Source organism: Nuphar pumila, chromosome 6, assembly GCF_984573655.1.
Source record: "Nuphar pumila chromosome 6, dmNupPumi1.hap1.1, whole genome shotgun sequence".
NCBI classification, from domain to species: domain Eukaryota; kingdom Viridiplantae; phylum Streptophyta; class Magnoliopsida; order Nymphaeales; family Nymphaeaceae; genus Nuphar; species Nuphar pumila.
In genome coordinates this window covers 14,396,300-14,422,615 of record NC_143254.1, presented here as the reverse complement: position 1 = coordinate 14,422,615, position 26,316 = coordinate 14,396,300, and the positions used below count along the sequence as shown (strand labels likewise).

Below are 26,316 nucleotides of genomic sequence, written 5' to 3'. Positions count from 1 at the left end.
TCTCTTCTCTCTCATCAGACTTTGCCCAGAGAAACCACCTGAGCGCCCCTTTTCTACTACACTGGTAAGCCTTCTTCTCCTCTTTCTTGCGAGCTGTAGGGTTTCTGCACATATTGCTGTTGTTGTTGATCAAGAATCGTTCTTTTTTCTTTTTGTGTGTGGTTTCCTATGCTATTCATGTGATTGGTGATATTGGTACTTCGTTAGAAGGGGTGAAGATGGTGGGAAGCGTTTCTTTAGACGAAGTTTCTGCGCAATTGGATGATTTTCAAGTGCACCAACATCCTGAAACTGCCGATAATGGCAAGGTACGTGAATTTCTGATTGTTGGTCATGTAAAATGAGCCTCTTCTTTTCTTTTCTTTTCTTTTCTCGGCCTTTATTTGGATTTGTGTTTCAAAATCTCACTGTGGTTTGTGATGCGTGGTGATTGAAAGCATAGGACATCCATTGCATTTTTAATGTGTTATATCGTATTAGGATTGGAGTTGATTTATGGTGTATGTAGAATACGAATTGAAGGCTCTTAGATGGCTTGGAAAATTAGGCTTATAATGAATGGAGTTGTCCAGTTCATATGCTTAGGATGACATGCTAAGGAATCTGTGAACGACGGAGTTTAATGCCTTTTGGGAGTCTCTGTTGAGGAAACCCACTTCTTTAAAACAACGTAAATTTTGTTAGGTTTTGTAATCCAAGCTTGTGGTAGCAGACACATTCTTTGATGCAGTTTTGAACGACTGCCAGAGGGCATAGGGCTATCAGTGAGAGTTGTTATGTGTGTGCATGCGTGTGTTAGGAAACACCTAGGAACAATAGGAATCACACTTTTCAATAACTGCAATTCCATGTAGAAAGGGTGAGAAATCACGATTCTCCATATTTAGGAACAAGGGAATCTGAATCAGTTGCATAAAATTTTGTTAATTGTTTTAAAAAAGTATTATTGGCATATCTCCTAATGTTTATCTAGATATGTTAGTGGACCTTATATAATATGTGCGTTGCATAAAATTGTCTACAACAAACAACAACAACAACAACAACTACGCCTTCATCCCAAAACAATTGGGGTCAGCGATATGAACCAAAAAAGAAATTTATTTTGGGTCTTCCACATGAATCCTTTTCCTCCAATCATTTCTATCCAACGCCATGTCCTCGGTGAGGTTCAAAGCATTCATATCCTTTCCTATCATCTCCATCCAAGTCTTCCTAGGCCTACCCCGACCTCTTTTAACTAATATATTTTCCCATTTCTCCAACCTTCTAACTGGAGCATCATTAGGCCTTCGCCGAATATGTCCAAACCACCGTAAACGATTCTCTCGCATCTTATTTTCAATGGGTGCAACACCTACCTTCTTACGTATCTCTTCGTTCCGAATCTTATCTTTTATTGTATTTCCACACATCCATCTAAGCATCCGCATCTCAGCTACACTCATTTTTTGAATATGATGTCTCTTGGCAGCCCAACATTCCGTATCATATAGTAAAGCGGGTCTAATAGTCGTCCTATAAAACTTTCCCTTCAACCGCAATGGCATTCTACGATCGCACAGCACTCCAGTAGCACTTTTCCATTTCATCCACCCAACCTTTATCCTATGATTTACATCTCCATCAATTTCTCCATACTTTTGAATGATGGATCCCAAATATTTGAAATAATCATTCACCGGTATATCTTGCTCACCAAGCTTCACTACACTCCCATCACTACTTTGTTGCTTACTAAACCGACATTCCATATATTCAGTCTTACTCTTACTCAACTTAAAACCTCTAGCTTCCAATGTCTGTCTCCATAATTCTAACTTAGCATTAACCCCAGCTCTAGACTCATCAATCAAAACAATATCATCAGCAAACAACATACACCACGGTACATTTTCTTGAATTGATCTCGTAAGCTCATCCATCACTATCGCAAATAGGAAAGGGCTTAAAGCAGATCCTTGATGTAACCCAACCGTTATCGGAAAATTGGTTGTCACCCCTCCACAAGTGCGGACATTGGTTACTACTCCTTCATACATATCTTTAATTATACTAATGTACTTGAGAGAAACACCTTTCTTCATCATTGTTCACCAGAGAACGTCCCTAGGTACTCTATCGTATGCCTTCTCTAAATCAATAAAAACCATATGCAAATCTTTGTTCCTCTCTCTATATCTTTCAATAAGTTGTCTAAGAAGATGTATAGCTTCCATAGTTGATCTTCCAGGCATAAAACCAAATTGATTCTCCGATATCATGACAACCTTCCTCAACCTAGACTCAATCACCCTCTCCCAAAGTTTCATAGTATGACTCATGAGTTTTATAGCACGATAGTTTGTGCAATCTTGTATATCACCCTTATTCTTATATAAAGGCACCAAAGTACTCTTCCTCCACTCATTAGGCATCTTATTTGTTCGCCAAATCAAGTTAAAAAGATTTGTCAACCATTCTAAACCTTTCTCTCCCAAGCATTTCCAAGCCTCGATAGGTATACCATCTGGGCCAACTGCCCTTCTTGATTTCATTTTCTTCAAAGCCTCTGCAATTTCTTTCTTTTGAATCTTGCGCATGAAGTCACGATTTATCTCATGAAAAGGAATGGAGAAGTCTCCAAGATCTTGAGCATGACTATCATTAAATAGCTTATCAAAATAATCTTTCCATCTCTCCTTAATCTCCTCATCTTTGACTAAAACCCTTTGCGTTTCATCTTTGATACATCTAACCATACCCAAATCCTTCGATTTCCTATCTCTCATCTTTGCAAGCCTATAAATATCCTTCTCGCCTTCTTTGGTATCCAACTTGTCATAAACCTCCTTATATACCTTAGCCCTCGCGTTTCGAACAACTTTTTTAGCTTCCTTCTTTGCTATCATATACTTCTCCAAATTCTCATTATCACGACTCTTACTTAGATTTCTATAACACTCTCTTTTAACCTTAATAGCTAATTTGACATCCTCGTTCCACCATGATGTATCCTTACCTAGTGGTGCACCGCCTTTAGACTCACCCAATACCTCCTTAGCTACTTTTCTCATACCACCCGCTATCTTATTCCACATTGATTCTGAATCCTCCTCGAGACACCAATCAACTTCCTTAACTACCTGCTCTACAAACATTCCTTGTTTAGCTCCTTTCAGTGCCCACCACTTAATTCTAGGATCTATCCTATGTCTATCCCTTTTGCGGCATTGTCTAATTCTAAGATCTAAAATTAAGACTCTATGTTGTGTAGCTACACTTTCTCCTAGTATAACCTTACAATCGATGCAACAACCCCTATCTCTCTTTCTAAGTAGGAAAAAATCTATCTGACTCGTATTAACCCCACTTTTAAATGTTATTAAGTGAGACTCCCTCTTCCTAAACCAAGTGTTTGCTAAGATCATATCATAGGACAAACAAAAATCTAAAATCCTTTCTCCACTTTCATTTCTTTCTCCTATACCATAGCCTCCATGGATATTCTCAAATCCATCCCTACTAATGCCTACATGTCCATTAAGGTCACCGCCGATGAAAAGCTTTTCTCCATAAGATGTCTCTTGTACTACTCCATCTAAATCTTCTCAAAATTGATGCTTAATGGAATCATCTAAACCTACTTGAGGTGCATAAACACTAATAATATTAATAATATCCGTACCTAATACTAATTTAATAAGTAAAATTCTATCACCCTTCCTACGGACCTCAACTACATTATCTATAAACTGATGACTCATAACAATCCCTACTCCATTCCTATTCCTATTTATTCCTGTATACCAAATCTTATATCCCCAAGGTTCTATCACTTTAGCTTTCTCACCTACCCATTTGGTCTCTTGAAGACATAAAATATCAATCTTTCTCCTACACATAACATCTACTAACTCTACCAACTTACCAGTTAAAGACCCTATGTTCCAAGTGGCTAACCTAATTTTATGGTCTTGGACTAACTTCTTTACCCCCACCCGTCCAACAAAGTGAGGGAACCCTTGCCTATTTGACACCACACCCGGGCGCCGGTGTGACGCGTCGCTTCTGGGCGACGACCTAGCAACCCTTGCACATTTATCACTGCCTCCGGGCCTAGAGAGTACAGCGCGTCGCTCAGTAGGGAACGCCCCAACGAAATTCTCATATTGGTTCATTTTCATAGGATATGACAAAGTTTTTATGCTGGCTGTCACAGGCCTACCGCAACCCTCCTCCTTTATCCGGGCTTGGGACCGGCAGTGTATAACTACACAGGCGGAGTTGTTGCATAAAATTGTCTGATTATTTTAATTACCTCTATGTAGCTTATGGATTATCATTTATCTTGATACCATAACCATGGCTAGACGAAGCTCGCGATAATAAAGATTGCATTGGTAAATCTCCGGAAAATATCAGAACAATCTCAGCACTAAAAATTAAAAATTATAAAAAACAAAAATAGGTAAGACAAGAATATATTTAATAATAAAGTTATTGTAGAAATGTAAATATAGTTATAAAATTTTGAAATCTAAAAAAATATAAATGACAGAAGAAGAAAATATTTAAAATGTAGAAAAGAAATAGAGAAGTAAAAGTGACTGAAAATAGCACCATCTTACGGCAATGATATCATGATAATATAGCAATAAATATGAATTTGCAAATCTCTTGTTATTTTGCCTTTAATATCATTTGGCCATTAAAAAGATGGATATAGGCGATATTTTCAAAATATAGCCGATGTCTGTGACTATGCTTGATACACCTTTCTTAAAAAGTTTCATCTTGCTTCCCTTTCTTCTCCATCACTTTATGCATGTATCCTATTTTTATTTTCCATTGATTTCCTATGCCACTTGCTTCTCCTCACTTCCTAAATCCTCTTAAAGCCATTGCTTCTTGCCTTGAATTTCTGCATTTCTTCTCGCTTTCATTTCATTCTTGCAAATATATATATATATATATATATATATATATATATATATATATATATATATATATATATATAATTTTGGGTGATATTGCCAGATGCATCATTTATTACTTTGTTGCTGTTTACTGTATATCACACATTTAAAAAAAACTCATGATTACACTGTGATTGTGGGAGTTGCTATTCTGAGACCTGCCACTAAAATGAAATATCAGTAGTTTAACTAAATTGACACAGTAGCATGTACTTTTTCTGTCTGGACTCTGTTATTATTTGCTAGTTCTCTTGACAGTTATATTGATTTAATTTTTGAATTGTGGAGGCAGCAATATATACTTTGTTGATACCTGATATGGATTTCATTTCTTAATTCATTGTTTCTTGTCATATACGAACTCTTTCATGCAGTGTTTTTGGGTAATTGCTTAATTCATTATTTCTTGTCATATACAAACCCTTCCATGAAAATGCCTTTGGAGAATTCATAAGTTATGTTTTTTTTTCATTTACATTGTTCATACTCATGTGGGTGGCTTTTTGCTTGCCTTCTTTGAATTATTTTTCAAGCCTCTTCTTCTTCTTCTCTCTCTTTCTCTCTCTAGCATAATCATATTATTTATTTTTCCTGTAGAATGTGGTTGCCAAGAAGAAAAAGAAGAAGAAGAAGGCTGTAGCTCCGGATGAGTCAACGGCCAATGTTGAGCCTGAAGAAGGTGATAATGAAGTTGACACCATTTCACCATCTTTGCAAGAAGATGAAGAAGAGATTCAAGGGGATGGTGCAGGTACAGTAGATAGTAGCTTCCAGCCATATTAAACATGTTAATTTTTTTCTGCAATAGCATGCATGTGACATAGCACCTCCAATGTTTTGTCAAAATTAATATATTGATAATAGGCAGAAAGTTGCTGAACCTCTATGGGAATGTGAATTTTTGTTTCTGGAAATATGGGTGCTTAGGCATGTTGGCGGGGAATTTTGTGTTGCTTGCTTAGGGTAGTGTAGAATAACTAAAAACAGTTTTTACAAACATCATTTTTTCCATTTTGGCATTACATTAAGGTATATCTTTTAAATTCATTCCGCTAAACTCATAAAAGTTTTAACCTTAAATTTGGACACTCCTACTTAGGCCAAGGGTGCAGCTCGCTGATGCTAATCAAGATCTTGCACACAATCAAACTAGATGTACACGTGACAGGATGATGGTTCTACAACTCAAACTGCTTTTATGTAGCATATGGAAGATGCTTTATTGACTCTCAACCACCTAAGATTTAGATATAGGCTACGTTACATAGATATGGGTGCGGGTGTGGGGTATGACATGGGTACAAAGAGTACAACATAGCAATTTATAGAATGGGTTGTAACGAGATATTGCGGAAATATAAAGAGTGCATACAAGCACTTACAACAATGAATAAAAGAGTCAATATCACAAGTCCACAAAGGGACAATACAAGCACAAGCCTTTAAGAAGGCAACAATATAAAAAGCCTCTTATTGAGAAGAGAAAGAGCTCTCAAGAATGAAAAATATACAAGGGGATCACCCCTATTTATACAAAAGGGAGAGGAGAGAAGGGGAGGCCAAATGCCTCAAAAGGAGAGCCCAAAAGGGGGCTCCCATGGAGTCGTTGGGAGCCCCCAACGGTCACATCTGTGACCGTTGGGGGCTCCAACGACTCTATGGTTGGAGCCCCTTTTGAGATATAAAAAATACAAAAAATAAAGAAGAAAAATAAAAAAGAAAAAATACATTTTAACAAAATCTGAAAATAGTTGTTTTCTAAAACAACTAGTGAAATTACAAAAATACCCCTATCGGGTATTGATGTAATAAACAGAATATATATATATATATATATATATATATATATATATATATATATATATATATATATAAGATACATTTTAACACCCTCCCTCAAACTTTACGGGGAAATGACAGAAAGTTTGCCAAGAAGAAACATGAAGCGAGGAGCCGGAAGAGCTTTAGTGAAGAAGTCCGCCAACTGATATTCTGAAGTGACATAGGGAAGAGCAATAGTTCCTCGCAAGAATTCGTCACGAACATAGTGGCAATCCATTTCGATATGTTTTGTACGCTCATGAAAAGTATGATTGCTCGCAATATAGATGGCACTCTTGTTGTCGCAACATAGCTTTGAGGCTTCGGTAATATCAACTCCCATGTCAAACTGCGAAGCCATACGAGTTTCATTGTCGTGGTTGCCATAGCCCGGTACTCAGCTTCAGTGGATGATAGTGAAACTTTCTGCTGCTTCTTGCATCGCCAGGCAATCAAAGAGTCTCCTAAAAAAACACAAAAACCAGTAGTTGAGACTCGATCATTGGGATTACCTCCCCAATCTGCATCAGTATAAGCAAGAAGATTCAAGGAAGAAGAGGAGGATAGAAATAGCCCTTTATTGATGGTATTCCGAATGTAGCGGATGATTCGGAGAACGGCACTCATATGCACAGTTGTAGGAGCATGCTGAAATTGGCTAACAGAGTGAACCGCATGAGTGATATCTGGTCTGGTGATGGTTAAATAGGTAAGAGACCCAATGAGTTGTCTGTAAGGTGTGGGATCTTTCAGAAGAACCCCATCCTCCAACCGCAATTTGGCATTAATAACCTCGGGAGTCTCTACTTTCTTATCATTAGAAATCCCAGACTTAGAACATATATCCGCAGCAAGCTTCATCTGTGACAAAATATATCCTCTAGGAGAATATGCAACTTCAATTCCAAGAAAATATCTGAGAAATCCTAAGTCAGACATATCAAAATTATTTTTTAACATCAATAATACTATTTTGATCATTCCCAGTGATAATCATATCATCAACATAAAGCAACAAAATTACGATATTAGAACCTGCATGTTTAACAAAAAGAGCAGTGTCAGTATAACAAGAGTGAAATCCTAACTTTATCATGATATCACTGAAACGATCATACCAAGCCTTAGGCGCTTGTTTAAGGCCATACAATGCTTTCAAAAGCCGAAGAGTTTGACCTTGCTTAATATTTATTCCGGGTGGCGGGTCCATATAAACTTCTTCACTTAAACTTCCATTTAAAAAAGCATTTTTTACGTCAAGTTGATAAATAGGCCATTTTTTGGTTGATGCAACAGCTATTAAGGTCCTGACACTAGTCATTCGAGCTACGGGAGCGAATGTTTCTTCGTAATCAATGCCATACTCTTGGGAGTATCCCTTAGCAACTAATCTAGCTTTATATCGTTCTAAAGAGCCATCGCTTTTTGTTTTAACTTTGAAGACCCTGCGGCAACCAATAGGTTTTTTGTGTGAGGGTAGATTAACTATTTCCCAAGTATTGGCCTTTTTTAATGCATTAAGTTCAACTTGCATTGCTTCAACCCAATGAGGTATAGATTTAGCTTGATTATATTGTGTTGGTTCAAAATAAGAATGTAGGGTTATCAAACATGCCCGATAGTTGGGAGTTAAGGAATCATAGGATACAAACCTATTTGGAGGTATTGATATTCTAGAAGAATGCCTAACTTGTGGTTCCTCAGTGGATTCCGAAATTTGAGAGTATTTTTCGAGGGCACTAATAGGATTTTCTTGATTTCTTCTTGAGTAAACATTTATATTGGTATCACTATCATGAACATTTATATTTAAATCACTATCATTTGAGGGAGTTATGTCAAGAGGGGATACCTCATGAGAATGATCAATGTTTTCAAGAAAATCTTCTTGTATGTCATCAATAAGATCATATAAGAATATATAGTCAATTTCATTTGTTTCTTCTAGTTTATCAAAACCGTTTTCCTCTTCTAGAAATGTTACATCTTTTGAAATATATAGTTTATCATTCTTAAAATCATAACATCTATACCCTTTTTGATTTTCACCATATCCTAAAAAAACACATTCAATTGCTTTTGGAGATAACTTATCCCTTTTATGTAATAGAACAAAACATTTGCAACCAAAAATACGAAGACGATTGAAATCGGGTGAAAATTTAAAGAGTTTTTCATAGGGAGAAACATTTTTTAACTTAGAAGAGGGCATTCTATTGATTAGATAGGTTGAGGTTAGAACGGCTTCGGCCCAAAACTTCTTTGGAATATTTCTAGAAACAAGTAATGTTCTAGCGGTTTCTATAATGTGCCTATGTTTCCTTTTCGCTAGGCCATTTTGTTGGGGAGTCCTAGGACATAACTTTTGATGGCAAATGCCATTTTGGGTTAAATAGTTTTGGAATTCGTGAGATAAGTACTCGCCACCGGAATCGGACCTTAAAATGGATATGTTACTTTGAAATTGATTTTGAACTTTTTTATGAAAATCTTTAAAGAAAGCAAATACTTCCGATTTATGACTAAGGAAATAAATCCAAACATACCGAGTAAAGTCATCAATAAACGTAACATAATATGAATAACCCCCTTTAGACATAACCGGAGAGGGCCCCCACACATCCGAATGCACCAATTCAAAAGGCCTTGATGAAAGAAAAGTTCTAGTTGGAAATGGAGTAGACTTCATTTTTCCAAAAATGCAATCTTTGCAATTAATTTCTTTTTCCTTACAAAATTTGTTTCCAAAAGGAAAGAGATACATTTTAGAATAACTTGGATGACCAAGTCTTTTATGCCAAGTTTCCATGTTTTTCTCTTGGACATAAGAAAAAAAAAAGTTTGTAGGGAGATCAAGATGGTCCATATAATAGAGGTCTCCCTTTCTATGGCCTTGCCCAATCCGCTTCCCGGACCGGAGATCCTGCACAAAGCAACCATTAGATGAGAAAGATATTTCACATCCATGGTCGGCAATTTGAGAAACCGAAAATAGGTTTAAATTTAGTTTGGGAACAACTCTTACTTTTGGGACACAAAAATTTTGTGAATCTTTAAAAGAGCCAATACTTGAAATTTTTAAAAAGGTTCCATCGGCCGTAGAGACACAAGAGTCCTTTGAATTGGTGCAAACATCAATAAGTGCATTTTCATGAGGGGTCATATGAAAGGAAGCTCCAGAGTCAAGGATCCAAGAATACGTACCGGGTGAAGATGATGAAGCAATAGCCGCACCCGATGTGGAGGAAGAAACCTTTAGCATTTGTTGGAGAGCCATAGATATTTGTCCAAGAGTTTCTTTGATGTCATTGTTCTTGCCTTCATCTTCTTTGGTGGTGGTTTCCTCAAGAGAAGCCACTTTAGGCTTGAAGGTTCCACTAAGCTTTGGACAAGTGGGTCTAATGTGACCCGGCTCATTGCAATAATGGCAAACAATCATTTTTCTTCCTCCATTGTAGTTTCCTTGTTTCCCAAAATGAGGAGGCTTATAGGTTCTAACATTATTACCCAGTTTTGATACGACAAGGACTTCATCGACATGCTTACTCATGCCAAGCCTTGTCTCCTCTTGAGTGATTTCGGCAATAGCATCCTCAATAGGAGGAAAAATAGATCTATGGAGAAGTGAAGATCTCACTTGCTCAAATTCGGGACGTAGCCCGAAAAGAAATTGAAACAATCACTCTTGTTCCATTTGTTTTTGCCTTAAATCAATATCTTCCATAAAAACCCATTTTGGCTCTAAGAGAGCCAATTCATCCCATAGTGGGTTTAAAGCACTATAATAGTCTTGAATGCTAGAATCACCTTGCTTGGTGGTTCTAATCTTATCTTGCAAGAAATATGCCCTTGCAAGATCCTTTTGGGTATACATACCCTTCATAAAGGACCAAGCCTCATTGGCTCTACGAAATTTAGCTATATTAGCACATACCTTAAGCTCCACATTGTTCATAAACCACGCAAGGATTTTTGCGTGATTGCTTTCCCAATCTTCCACTTCCTTTTGATGACTTTCAATGGCTTTGAGGCGAGCATCTTCTTCAAGAGCCTTTTCTTGACCTTCTTCCATCTTTGTGAGCATAAGCTTAGGTTCCGGAACGGCACCCATGACAAAACCCCAAAGCTTCTTTCCTTTGAGATTATTTTTCATTGCCGATGCCCACATCATATAATTCTTTCCATTGAGCTTGAAAGATAGGTCAATCTTTGTCTCCATGATGTTGCCAAGAAGTGAGAAGATATCCACTAAATATGAAATACACGAACCACACTTTTCCTTCAAGAATCGAGTGGCTTTGATACCATGTAACGAGATATTGCGGAAATATAAAGAGTGCATACAAGCACTTACAACAATGAATAAAAGAGACAATATCACAAGTCCACAAAGGGACAATACAAGCACAAGCCTTTAAGAAGGCAACAATATAAAAAGCCTCTTATTGAGAAGAGAGAGAGCTCTCAAGAATGAAAAATATACAAGGGGATCACCCCTATTTATACAAAAGGGAGAGGAGAGAAGGGGAGGCCAAATGCCTCAAAAGGAGAGCCCAAAAGGGGGCTCCCATGGAGTCGTTGGGAGCCCCCAACGGTCACATTTGTGACCGTTGGGGGCTCCAACGACTCTATGGTTGGAGCCCCTTTTGAGATATAAAAAATACAAAAAATAAAGAAGAAAAATAAAAAAGAAAAAATACATTTTAACAAAATCTGAAAATAGTTGTTTTCTAAAACGACTAGTGAAATTACAAAAATACCCCTATCGGGTATTGATGTAATAAACAGAATATATATATATATATATAAGATACATTTTAACATGGGTATGGAGGTCTCTATACATGTATGTATGTATGTATGTATGTATGTATGTATGTATGTATGTATGTATGTATGTATATAGAGACACATAGAAAAATGCCCAAGTATACTACATTTTGGAAAATGCTCCATGTATAAAGATGTGGACTGTCAATTACGAACTAAAAGTCTAAAACATGTCTTCTTTGAGACATTTCCAAAAAAATAAAGATTAATTTATTGTTGGACTGTCAGAAACATCACTCCCAATGTGGTGGGTTAGTATTCATATATAACCTGAAAAAAATAGAAAGGAATAGGACTACTCTTCAAACTGCAACAAAAAAGAAAAACCATCACCTCTCTAAACCCAATTCTTTCATCGCCAGGATCTTTCAGAAAATTGATTCCTATTCGAAGAGTGCATAACCGCATGGATAGGCTCATAGAAAGTTTCTGTGATTATATAAGTTAATGTTTCCTTGCCTAAAAGTAAGTAAAAAAGGTTGTGATCATGTTGGCCAAAGGGTGAAAGGGGCTGTTGTAAAATGGCGATTCCCCCCTTTTCCTTAACTAGCTAAACTAACAGAATCTTCTCTGGGCCTAGTGGAATAGAACGAACGGTCTACTTCCTGAGAGCGAGCCACAATTGTCTTGTCTCGAAAGGAAGATGGATGAAAGACAGCTAATAAGTAGTGTGTTTTCCACTTCATATGTCGCCACACGCTTCCTTAAAGAGCAACTATTTGTAAGGTAGTTGTCCTGCCCCTGGACAATGCACCTTTGCTACCGGCCCCGGACCAGAGGGTTGATCGTCAGGTTCCCGTCTGTATCAACTCAGGAGATTTGCAAAAGAGGATAAATCGGCCACATTAAGATTACCATTTGAAGAGGTTCGTTTGATATCCAAAAACTGCTCAGCAACAGTCGGACAAGTGGGTAATGTTGGGGTGGGAACATCACAGTGATGGGACCATTATGATTCCATTCACCTATTGTTTATGATAAAGAAAATAGTACTTCTGATGCAGGTGACTCGGACACTACAGTGGAAGTGTGTTGAATCAAGAGCAGACAGCAAACGCCTTTATTAAAGACACATTGTTAACTTACAGTTAATAATCAAGAAATATATGCTTTTGATCCTGAGTGGTGATCACGTGTTGGCTGGACCATAAAATGGGCAAAATTCATTGAGTCATGTACTAAGTCACACGGACTCGGCTAGGGAGGCGCCATACCCGAGTCGACACGCCCCGACACTGGTGTGGCTTCGGACACGGGCTGGACTCGGTCAACGCCGAGTCAGACTCGGTCAACGAGTCGAGGCCGAGTTCGTCCTTGTTTTGGACTCGGTCAATGTTGACTGAGTCCAAAAATGTCCATTTTTAGGGCAAAAAAAAAATAAACTTTTGATATATTTAATATATCTATATATAGCATGAGTCTCAAACATAAGCCCCAGAAAAAAAAATCCGGGGGTGGGGGGGGGGGGGGGGGGGGTTGCGCTGCCCCCCTACGCCCCCCCCCGCTAGGGGCAGCACCCCCTGGACCCCCGTCCGCTGACCGCGCAGCAGGACCCGCGCCGGGGGGGAGCCCCCGGACCCCCCTTTCTGCAAGGACAAAAGTACAATTTGCAAAGTTTGTAAAAACACTCATGCTGGTGCAAACTTTAGAGGACAATATCCACATATATGCACACACTGGATATATTATTATTATATATATATATTTTTAAAAATATATATATACATATATATATATAGCGGTGTCCCCGTGTCCAAAATTTTTGAAATTACGCCGCACCCGTGTCGCACCCGCACCCGCACCCGCACCCATGTGACATAGGTCATGTATGAAATCCAGTTAACTCATACCTGAATTACCCAGGTACTAGTATGGGTACGGCACAAGTATGGTGGGCTGGTAAAGCACCCATGTTACAGAGGATCAACGTTCTTGCTGATGTTAGGATATTGTGTTCGGATACTTGGAAAAGAGTATTGGAGATGATAAAGAGGTCATAGTAGTGCCATATCCTAAACACATCTAGCCATGGACTGGTGTTTGGCTTGCAAAGAACAAAGATAAAAACACAATAATGAAAGAAAAAAGTAGGCATTATGGAACTCACTATGACTTGAAAAAGTAGAAGAAAATAATAAAATGTCGATGAGACACTTGTTCAAGGGTAAAGTGATGTAACTTTTTCTAAGTGACATGAAGATCCTCAGAGTCAAGACACAAGACACCACACACCCCCACAACACCACCGCCCCCTCCCCTCACCCACACACCCTGCAAAGAAAAAAAAAAGGCTCTTTAAGAATATCCATGTGCATGACTCACTAAAAATAGGCATATAATTTCTCATACATGAGTGTCCAAAACACGTCTGCAATGAATCAAAATGCATCCTTACTGTAAGCTTGAATGTATCATTAGCTTCATACTGCAGGCAAATGTATATGTTCATAGAATTGTTTTATGCATTTATGCCAGTGTATATACAAAGAAGAAATAGTCGTTATTCTATGTATTATCGGTGCTTTAAGTGCCTGGGAATACCTATGTTGATGTTGATACTTTAAGGTGTTGGAGTTTGGTGTATCCAAAGACACACAATATGTTTTTTTAGTATATTACATATTTTTCCCTCAAAATATGTTAAGTCTCTCTCTCTCTCTCTCTCTCTCTGAGGCTACTAAAATCGTCTTAGGCCTTGTTGCGAGAGAGAACTTGCTGATGGCCATTTCCAGATAACTGGTTTGAACTTTGAAGTTGTTCAGCTTCTTTATCTTGCACATGTTTTATTAAAAGTTAGCCATATCTCATCGCATGGCAAGCCTAGATGCGTCCAATCTGAGGAGACCTATCTCAGTACAATGTAACCTTGAATGTCAGTTCCATGAGCCTTTGCTTAGGGAATTAAGCTGATTGTTTGATGATGTAGCTACTGTGTCTATTTGAAAGGAAGAGTTGAAATTTGGGCACATTGGGTTCCATTAATTTACTTTCTTTGAAATCTAAGCCTTATTTTTGGAGATTAGATAGGTTTCCATGGTAGCCTAGATGACTGGTCAATTAGTTGAGATTTAGATGGTCTAGGTTGGACAAGAGTGTTGTTAATGGACTTAGAGTGGTAGCTATTGCGAGCATCTGGTTCTGGCAGAACAAGTCCATCAAATGCTCATTATAAGTTTGATTTATTGCATACCTGCCTCATGTGATACTTCCTAAGCGATATTGGTGTACATGTAAAAATTATTCTTCTCTCTTTCCATTTTCTTGATGGATGCATTAAGTTTCATTTTATATGGTAACTTACTTATTTTTGCTGTGTAAGTGTGTATCTTGTATGAACTGCTTATTATACGTTTTTACATTTGTGTAATTATTGAAGTTTCACTTATATTGTGAAAATTGTTCCACCAGAAACAACAAAAAAGAAGAAGAAGAAAAGCAAAAGCAAGTGAGTGCTATTCTTGGTAACAGTTCTAATATATATCTTTCTAAAGCATATATTTTAGTGACCTAATTTTGAAGATCAAGTGTTTCTAATTATTAGATTGGCATCTTTAGGAAAAAGAAAGAACCACTTGAGCAGACTGATCCACCATCAATTTCTGTGATTGACCTCTTTCCTTCTGGCGAGTTCCCTGAGGGTGAAATTCAGCAATATAAAGATGAGTAAGTATATGTTCTATTTGTTAATCTCTGTTGGGTTGACTTGAGAGGCAAATCAAGTAAAATACTTGATATCTAGCAAATTATGTTGTGTTTATAATTATATTGGACATTATACCTTTGCACTTATTGAATGTTCTTAGTCTGTGTTGAATTAACTTGAGAACTTTGTAAAGTGGGTACTTCTACCAGCCCCCTGTACCTGTGTCGTACTCACACTAGTGTTTGGGTACTTCAGGTATGGGTCAATTGGGTTGTGGACTTGACTCATTTGATCTATTTTATGATCTAAACGATGTGTAGTCCATGTTCATGATTAAAAGCATCCAATGTTACCTATATACCTTTTTATTATTGTTACTTCACCATATATCCTTGATGTGTTTAAAACTTTTAGTTTATAATTGACAATCTGCAACTTCATATATAGAGCATTTTGTAAGGAATAACATAGTTGTGCATTTTTTCTATGTGCACGTGTGTGTCTGTGGTGTGTGTGTACATGCACGCGTGTGTGTGAAATACTAATGAAGGTACAGAACTATTGAGCTGGAAAGCATAGGTACAAGTTTTATCAACTCAATCTAACCGTATATATGTATTCACACTGTATTTTTGCTAAGGATTAGACCTCAGATTATATTTTTTTGACATGAGAGCATGATTTTTTGAGTTGTGAAATTTTACTACATTGTGGACCATTTATTTTCAAAGCTCTTAAAAACCTGCTTGCATGTCACAATAACATGGTTAAAACCCATTTCCTACTAAAGAAGATCACATCTATAAGGTCCGACCTCTAAAAAAGTCAAAAAAATGTAAAAGAGGATGAATTTCCACTCAATAATTCCATACCTTCTTCAGTACCAAAACCACATATATATATATATATATAGAGAGAGAGAGAGAGAGAGAGAGAGAGAGAGAGAGAGAGAGCTGAACATATTAGCCTTAGGCCCTCTTTTCTCGTTCTGTCTCATTAGGCCCAATAGTTTGAAGTGTTTGATAGATCTGAACCATTAAATGTGTTAAGCATGCTCGATTTAGTGGGAATCGACTCTTGGATCATGTTTTTTCGACAAAAAAATGTATTTTTATGAGCTGGAAAAATTGATGCCTTCATAGCCATTGATTTTGGATGACCGAAAAAACTGTATACAGGTCAGATTCCGGTGATCCAAAAGCAGGTTCCCACTAAACAAAACCTATACATCACATCTATGGTGTTAGATGTGACGAAAAGTACCAAAAACTATGATTTTTGAAGGGGCCTAACAGGGCAGAACGAGCGCATTACTTATATATATATTCTCGTAACCCGTCATCCTTTTAGAAGTTTTCGTGTCATACCGTTTACCTGCACCCCTGCCTATATGCAATGTTGCAAAAAGCATACTGTAACCGTATTGAAAGGGCTAGGGATACAAGTGTATAGTATGGTATGGTATGGTATTGTATCATAAAATACTGAAAAATCCTTATTAAAAATTACAAAAAATCAAAAGAATACATATAAAATCAGAAGAATATCAAAAAATCAGAAAAGAGCTAGAAAAAAATGCAATAAAAAAGAAATGAAGTTTAAGCATTATGATAAATTACACAATAGATATGCTTATGCTTAGACATGCAAAGCAATATGTAATAACTAATAAAATAAAATCTCTACTATTTAGAATTGCATTAAATGATAAAAGAAATGTAATATTCAAATCTGCCTAAATTTGTCATTCATGTAAAAAACGATAATAGAATGGGTGTATCGTATGGTGTATTATGATACATCATCATGCGATATGGGCTGATGCAACCCGATAATCAGAATCTAACAATACTTGATGCAGTATTGTATCGGTCTAAAGGCTGATGTAGTGGTGCAGCATATCATATCATGAGATACAATAAGATACTGACAACTCTACTTATATAACATAGCTTGACTTGATAGTCAAAAAGTGCTATTTGGCGCTTAGGTGCCAGTCCCTTAAAAGGCCTAGTCAGGACTAGTTGGCTTAGTCGGGACCATAAAAAGAAAAAACAAAGAATTAAAATTACAATGAATTTTTACAAATAATCGATAAAACATATTCAACAATTTTTGAAGCTAAACAACAGAAATTTAGAAAACACAATTCATGAATGAAGATAAACAATTAAAACATAATTACAATTCTTACATTCAAATCCATCTAAACAAAATATGTCTTTAGTTATGTTTCATAGGAACCCACAAAAGAATATAACTATTTAAAATAAAATAGTAAAAATAAAAAGCTTGGATGTTTCAAAATGCACTACCAAAACATGATTATAATGTTTGAAACATTATGAAGTAACAAATATAAAATGCTAACCTTGGTTCCTCTCCACCTAGGTAATTTCCTAGGTACCTAGGCACTCCTAAGCGGTAAGCTTGGACCTAAGTGAGATTTTAACTATTAAGTAGCTTAAGAGGCAATCGAGCAAAATTCTTCATGTGGCATGTTATGTTGTACTTATACAACTAACTGGAGATTATAGCTGTGTAGTTATTAACATTTGACTGCTTCTTTGAAACAATGAATAAAAATTATATACTTATAATACGTAATTTTTTTTAAATGTCATGATATCATCATGATATTTATGTTATGGAGTTATTTTAGAAATATTGCAACATTTTCACATTTTTTCTGCCTGTTGCAAAAACAAAGTGATTATATCTCAATATTTTAAGAATATCGGTCCTATTGGTGACTAGTTTGAATGTACAGTATCACACTTGCATGAAGTGTGCTTGCTCATGATGTATGGCCATTAGGAGTGCAAATGGATCGGATTTGGTTGGACTTTCAATATAAATTTGATGCATTTTTAGTTTTGGATTTTACACTAGAAACAAAATGTGTTCTTGGTTGGACTCTTTATGGGCACATGCTTTTCATATTTGGACTCATATTTCAGATCAATATTTTTTGGTTGGATCTATGTTCAGTTCCAGATGAACCCCAATCTATTTGTACTTGTTACATTTGAGTGCATGTTTCAACCTATTTTAGCGGATATGATAGTACCATATAAAAGTCTCATTCGGATTCGGTTCTACTTCATCAGACCCCATTATTAATATGATATGCTTTCGGAATTACTGCTTAATATTCAGTTTCAGATTCAGATCAACCATGATCCAACCTACGGCAGACCTGTTTGTACTCTTGGCCAGTCCTTGCGGTTTTGCAAGACCATGGTGTTGTACCAAGCATGTTCTTGTCATGTGGCATACCTCTGTCCATGTCTATCTGAGATAGATCCATGTGGTATGATTTGGTATTTTCGGATTAGAGATCTTGCATTTATGTTAAGGTTACAGCATACACTGTTCACTTGATGGAGATCTAGTGTGATGCAGACCCATGGTGCTCGTTGAGGATTATGGTTGAATGTAGGGGTGGCAATTTCTGACACGACCCGCCAACCCGCTTCTTAGCCGGGTTCGGGTTTGGCTTAAACGGGTTCGTGTCATAAACGGGTCAACCCGCCTAACCCGTTTATTAAACGGGTCGGGTTCGTGTTAGGGGTATGTCAACCTGTTTAATAAACGGGTTAGGCGGGCGGGTCAACCCGTTTACCCGACCCGCCAACCCGCCCGCCAACCCGTAAACTTTTCAACGCAAAACCCTGAACCCGACCCGCTAACCCGCCAACCCGTTTACCCGACCTGACCCGTTTATTAAACGGGTTAACCGTGTCATGTCGGGTTACCCGTTTAATAAATGGGTCGGGTTCGTGTTTGCCACAGCCGACCCGTTTAATAAACAGGTCGGGTTCGTGTTGAGGTATGCTGACCCGCCAACCCGCCGACACGACCCGCCAACCCGACCCGATTGCCACCCCTAGTTGAATGTAGACATGGTAACCATGAGTCCATGATATAAACTGGTCTTTATTTTTGGTTCAACTTCTAGAACCCTCTTGACATTTAGCTTGTTTTTAATGCCATACCCATCTTGGGCATATGTTCTGAAGTTCCAGACTCCAAATATTTTTAGTATTAGATACCTAGTGCATATGTATTTATCATTCATTGTTGTTTTTTCACCACAGTATGCCAAATTTGAAGCCAAATAGTGTGTAAACAGAAGTTTCATCACATTCCATGCAGTTTTGACCAGAGTTACCGGAAGCTTCTTAGGTAGGTGGGAAGCTCACTTCCCGGAAACTCGCTTCGGAAGCGCAATACTCCTCGCTTCCGAAACTTCATGGGAAGCTCGATTCCCCCACGCTTCTTCTATGCTTCTCATACACATGGTCTATGCATGCTATATACTATTCTCACGTTTCTTTTCATCTTTTTCATGTATTTTCTCTCACGCTTTCACTAACTTTCCATGTACCTTCTTTAAATTGGTAACCATCATTGTTAGATTTTAACAAAAAATTAACTATTTTACAGAAAAATCATGAAATATAAGAATGATCAATTTTATTTTAGTTTTTATTTGTTTCTTGTTTGATTCCATATTGCTTCATTTTTTATTCATATTTCACTTTTAAATTGAAACTTCGCTTCCCGCTTCGTATAAATTTTAAAATGCCTCGCTTCTCGCTTCGGCTTCCCGTATCGTTTCCCGCTTCCGCTTCCTGGTTTGGCAACCTTGGTTTTGACCATTCCAACTTCTATAGCAAGACTGGCATCAGAATTGGTAGGCTAATCAACTGTTAGTCCAGCCGCTATAAAGATTATTTACTCATGAATCTACCATTTGCCAGAATGAGTTGTGTCATATTGATCCCATTATCAAGTCAGTCCCACTATGTCTATCCTAACATGGCCTTGCTAAGCCTTGATAATCACTTATTGATCAGTAACTGTTGCTCTCTTGGTGTTCAAACCTTAACATCCTCAAGATGAAGCTACAAGGTCAACCAACCATCCTTCATAACCATTCTGGAATGATGTGATCCTGCTTTCCTGGTCTTTAGATCTTAGACAAATGTATCTGTCTACCGTCCATAAGGACAAACTTATGTGTTAAACTGAAACTAGTTTAGGACAAACCCTAAGCCTGACTCATGGTTTTGCTTGTTTATGGAACCTGTTTCTGGTCTCCCCTCTCATGATTATGTGCATACATATGATAAATAAGCAGCAGAGGTGTTGTGTCTATGTATTCCAGTGCATATGCTTGTGATTATTTCTATATATATCTTTATGGATGCAATTTACTAAAACCCTCATCAACATCAAATAATGGATAATATAGGGGAGTGCAGTTGTTCAGTCTCCTACTTTGGTTAATCATTCATGATCTGCAACCTGTAGTCTCTGTCCCATGTCTCTTGCAAACTGGCACTCCGTATCTAGTGAACTGTAGGATCTATGGCACACACACACAAATGTGTTATTTACTCGAGTTATTTTCAAAGAGTAACACTATGCACTAGATTGTAGCTTTGAAAAAATATGCTTGTACGCAAACAGATGCATACACGTCTGAACCCAAAATATGAAAAAATCTTGGGCAGTTAGCCACTGTCATGATGCCAGGGAAGTGGATAATATCTAATGGTTTCTTTTAATTAGTCACTCTAGACAAATGTGATTGTTGCTAAGTTGTTTCATGAATGTGTGCATTTTTTTAAATGATGGTTCTGATCAATCAACCAAAATTGTTCTTTTTGTTCTTTAAAAAAAGCACATGATTATATCTGCATGTCAATTACTTGCCCATTCCTTAACTCAGTAGTAGATTCCTTGTTGTCAGACTTGCGTTTAGTATGATTTTCCCTGTTATGTTTATTTATAAAGATGATCGCTCTACTTTAGTAATCTCTGGCGAACAACTTCTGAAGAAAAGAGGGAACTTGAGCGACTGGAGAAACCAATATACAATGCACTTCGACAAGCTGCTGAAGTTCATCGACAGGTTGAAATTTGATTTTACATGATGCCACCTCTCTCTCTCTCACGCATACATACACACATGCCCGCACACACACACACACACACACACACACACACACATTTGACACTATCACCCATTTTTTATAGCATTTTAGATGAAAATTTGTTGTTTCATGTCTTATCATTAGGTCCGGAAATATATAAGGAGCATTTTGAAGCCAGGAATGTTAATGATTGATCTCTGTGAAACTTTAGAGAACACAGTTCGGAAATTGATTTCAGAAAATGGTCTCCAAGCAGGCATTGCCTTCCCTACAGGATGCTCATTGAATTGGTAATATTTGTCTTCCTGATAAAGCACCAATAAGTATGATTGTCCATCTCAGTTGCATGTCTAAGGTCTGGCATTGCAAATTAGGGTTGCAGCTCATTGGACTCCCAATTCTGGTGATAAAACTGTACTTCAGTATGATGATGTCATGAAGTTGGATTTTGGAACACATATTGATGGTACTCTCTCTCTCTCTCTCTCTTTCTCTCTCCACACACACACACACACACACTACACATTGTTTTCAGTTCATAAATGTCACTTGATATCCTTCAAGGTTTCATAGTATTGCTCATTTCAGTTCTGTTGCCTGCTTGATGGCATGGATATTGATTTATATAAACTTTCTTGATGTTTCTGTTTACAATTTTTGCAGGGCATATAGTCGATTGTGCTTTTACTGTGGCATTTAATCCCATGTTTAATCCATTACTAGAAGCATCAAAGGAGGCTACAAACACTGGTGTGAAAGTGAGTATCAGCTCCATGTTTGAGCCTAGATTTTAACATTAATCATTCATATGGTTGAGAAAATACATGAGCATTAAGATGAGCCTCCATCTTTTCTTCCTCAAGAAAAACCCATGCAGTAGATTATCGATTGTTTGAAGAATGCAAAAGACAGAATACACTGTAATGTATAGTTCTGATTTTTTCTGTCCTAGATATGAGAAATTAACTAAATTGCTTGGTGAAGAAATGTTAAGACCCTAATGTGCTGCTTTTGTAGAATTCTTATTTTTTATTTTCATTTTTTCTTGCCAGGAAGCTGGAATAGATGTACGCCTGTGTGATGTTGGTGCTGCAATCCAAGAGGTAATGGAGTCTTATGAAGTTGAGATCAATGGCAAGACTTATCAAGGTATTAAATCCCTTTTTGGCGATCAAAAGCTTCTGTCAATGTCATTCTCAACCTAGCAATTATGCATGTTGCACATGCACATGGGCATGTGCGTGCACAAGGGCAGAAGGCCGTGCCAGCCTACCTTCATTGTGTATTTATTTTCAAATGATTGGGAGTCTTTTCCTTAAGATTTAGGTGTTCCTCTGATAGTTGTTTTTCCTGGTCCTTTGTGTCAACTTTTTATGCATATTTATGTGAATAACTTTAGGTTTACCCTTCCGAGCAAAAAACCCGATGTTCATGCAGGAGAATCATTTTGAAGTCACCCCACTGACCATGCTGTACCAATTTAACTGCATGCTGCATAATTCAAAACTGGGGTCACAACAATCTTCACCGGAACCTATGCTGCTAATAACTGAGCTTGACCTGATGCAACTCTAAACCAACCAGAATCAGTTGTGATCCTTTCTTAACCATCCTGACTTGACATCTAGGCCATACAAATACAACTGTCTCTACTTTTGCACTTTATCCCATGTGCACTTTTTTTGATGAAAGGCTTCACCCAGATAACCTTGTTCTTCACCCCATAGCCATGTCTGTGTGAGCTAACCTGATGTCAGACACATTTTCCCACACTAAGGGTCTGAACATGAACCCTCGCCAAACTATTTTTCCTTGACTAGAGCGAAACCCTTCAGCACAATGACAAACCCAAACACAGTTCAAAATCAAACTCCTTTGTGTCGAAACCAGCTAGATTTTCCCAACATCTCATTGGTTGCAACTGACATAAAACATGACTCATCCCATATGTTGATAATATCTACCAAAAATAGCTAGTTGTGCTAGTCCACAGATAGTTCATAATATCAAGTAGCTGCAAGAGCATGTGAGCTAGGGTTTTATGTAGCGCTGCTTACCTGTGAATTAAGAAATGGCCTAAGTGATTTTTTTTGCTGGGAAAAAGTTGAGGATGATCCATGGAGAACCAAAGAAAATATTGTTTCTTCATAATTTTAACTGACATTTATCTCATTGTTTTATCTTGTAAAATATATCTTCGTGGACATCGTTAGTTTGGCTTTTAACATGCTATCAGTTGAGCTGATAAGTCTTTTTTGTTCAATGCAGTTAAAAGTGTCCGGAACTTAAATGGGCATAGCATTGGTAGCTATCAAATTCATGCTGGAAAATCTGTCCCCATTGTGAAAGGAGGAGAACAAACTAAGATGGAGGAGGGTGAATTTTATGCAATTGAGACTTTTGGATCAACAGGTAGCAATATGTTTTATGTGTGCTTTTGTGTTACAGGATTTGAATTTCATTTACTATGATTGCTGGATATCAAATGATTTATTCAGACACAGGCATCTGAATGTTGTCTTTAGCATGAAATTACCACTGACGGGGACAAATTGATCCTTGTTCTTTATTGCTTTTCTTTTCAGGGAAGGGATATGTAAGGGAGGACCTGGAGTGCAGTCACTACATGAAAAATTTTGATGTTGGGCACATACCATTAAGATTGCCTCGAGCAAAACAACTTCTTGGCGTTATCAACAAGAACTTTTCCACATTGGCCTTCTGTAGGCGCTATTTAGATAGACTGGGAGAGACAAAATACCTGATGGCACTTAAGAACCTGTGTGATGCTGGAATAGTTCAGGTATGTTCTTATCTGTCCTTGCATTTTTAAATGTTTCATGATTACTTGAACCCTTCTAGCATCAATTCTGGTTTCGGACAAATATAATTATTTCCTTAATTGATTTATCCTGAATATTATCTGCTTGTTGTGGATTAGTTTCTTAGTCTATTTTGGAGTAGGTGATCCCTCGCAGGTTGGGGTTATGCAGTAACCTTTTAAATGAATAGGTTCCTGCAAACATTCTTCCACTTGGAAGCACAGTGTTAAACTGAAAACTATCTTTGATCCTACAATGTACTCTAAGGGTGCTTTTGACAGCTGATAAACTTTTTTTGTGATAAAAACATCCAAGAAAGATTTCTCCGGATGAATTTTTTCATGGTATAAACATCATGGGAAACAAAGAGTGAGAGGGGGATGGAGTGATGAAGCTTTCCCCAACCAAAAAGGATTGAGAGAGAGAGATTTTGTACTGGTGAATCGTCAGTAGTGACCGACTCCTCCTCTGGGAAACAGAACCGGCCGAACTGCTGCCGGGTCTCCTTGTCAGCCGTCATTTTCTCCACCACCTGGAAGTTGCCGAAGTCCTGCTCCCTGATCCATCACTCCTCCCTCGCCCCAGAGACCTCTTTCCAGCGGAAGCTCCAGCCGATCTTCGACCGCGTCTCTCCGATGTTCTCTGGGGACAATCTGGAGAATCAATGCCCCTGCCTTCTGTGCTTGATGGAGACTGGCCACGGTCAGCGGGATCTGGTGGTCGGGGATGGTCATGAAGGTGACTGTCGCAGTTGCCCTGTCTCCCACCGTCAGGGGCATGCATCTCCTGATTTCGGGGGTTCGTCCCCACTTTTTTTTTTTTGCGTGAAAAATTAGAGGGGGGAAAAAGTCGTGTGGGGGGAGATGCGACTCCCCCTCACTGTCAAACGCACTCTGAAAAACGTGTCTCTTATTCTAAAATCCTTTCCAACTGTCATATCAGCGGGTTGACCCATCAAAGCATGACAAAAACATGGCGTAACATGAATGTTTTCCAAGACACTGTCGCCTAATTTATATTGCTAGCTTTGTTATGAAAAGTGTTGTCTCTACCCATCTTATACATGTATGTGTTCCACGCAGCTGTTTATCACATCAGTTTCTTTTGTTCTTTTTATGGACTCATGCTGCTGTCATGTTTGGTGTCATGATCTTCGAAACCATCACTTTTGCATCTATAACATGTACTTGCAGTTGTGCATCTGTTATCATGCATTATTCCAGCCACTATTCTGATTTCTTTTGTTATATTTCTTTATCCATCATAAAACAAATAATGTGTGGTTTTCATTGTTGAGAAGATTATTCTATAATTCTTGTGCAGCCGTATCCTCCCTTATGTGATGTACGGGGAAGCTATGTGGCACAGTTTGAGCATACTATCCTACTTCGACCAACTTGCAAGGAGGTTGTATCCAGAGGCGACGACTACTGACAAGTTGCTTACTTATATATCGTAAACTGCATTTTGGTGTCGATTCCTGTTAATCATTTTCATCATGATGAATGTAAAAATCAAGAACAATGATTTGGTTCTGCATACATTGCTTTCAAGACCGATATCTGTTTATGGTAATGTTTCATGGTATTAGTTGCAACTCCATATAACTGAGCAAGTTGGTAAGGCCCTGTATTTTGTATAGTTATTGGAATGGTGCTTACGATCAAGTCTGATTTGTAAGCTGCTTGTCTTCGACTGTTCTGAAAGTTCCCGTCTTTTTAGTAGCAATGTACCGTGCTATGCACCAAACACCAAAGGCACAAACAGTGAATTTTGATTTTAGATTTCTTCGTACATTACTAAATCTGAATCCATCTAGCATCCAAATCAGAATAAACGGAAAAAGTGATACTGTAATGTGAATTGACTCTTGACCATTGACACACACACACACACATGGGCATACACGCATGCGCAGTCATGCCAACCTATCCTGAGCCCTACCAACTTTTACAAAGTTGTAAAAAAATATACATGTAAATGAAAAAAGAGCACATTCAATGGTTAAAATTGGGGTAAGATTGGGGAAGAGAAGCGATAATTTAAGTTTGTTATGCAAAATCTGGATTTAATAACCATTCTGGTAATGGGTAAATATTGTTTATAAATCCTAATATAATGGTGAAGCAATGGCAAAAAAAAAGGAATACAAATGAAAGAGTTAGAGGGACGTAAACTTGCAGTGAACATTTTCTTTGGCTACATAATTTATGAAAGTAGGAATGTATTAAAAGCAAGTTGCTAAATACAGTTCTCAAGAAATTCTCTGCGAGCAAAATCCTTCTATGCGTTCTAAG

The 26,316-nt window shown here is 37.7% G+C and overlaps 1 protein-coding gene across 2 annotated transcripts; it reads left to right on the top strand.

Moving 5' to 3' along the window:
- Positions 1–25,618, top strand: LOC149834051 (methionine aminopeptidase 2B-like). Of its 2 annotated transcripts, none has more exons than XM_090009946.1 (13): positions 1–64; positions 208–308; positions 5,556–5,709; positions 15,018–15,054; positions 15,165–15,272; positions 21,076–21,175; positions 21,342–21,487; positions 21,572–21,663; positions 21,861–21,955; positions 22,250–22,346; positions 23,466–23,609; positions 23,783–24,000; positions 25,343–25,618. In XM_090009946.1, exons 2-13 carry the CDS (start codon positions 219–221, stop codon positions 25,451–25,453), a joined length of 1,392 nt encoding a protein of 463 aa, XP_089866072.1. In that variant the 5' UTR covers positions 1–64; positions 208–218; the 3' UTR covers positions 25,454–25,618. The 2 variants fall into 2 exon arrangements, with proteins under 2 accessions (XP_089866072.1, XP_089866073.1); XM_090009947.1 differs by having other exon boundaries at positions 29–64; positions 211–308.
- Positions 25,619–26,316: the final 698 nt, after the last annotated feature.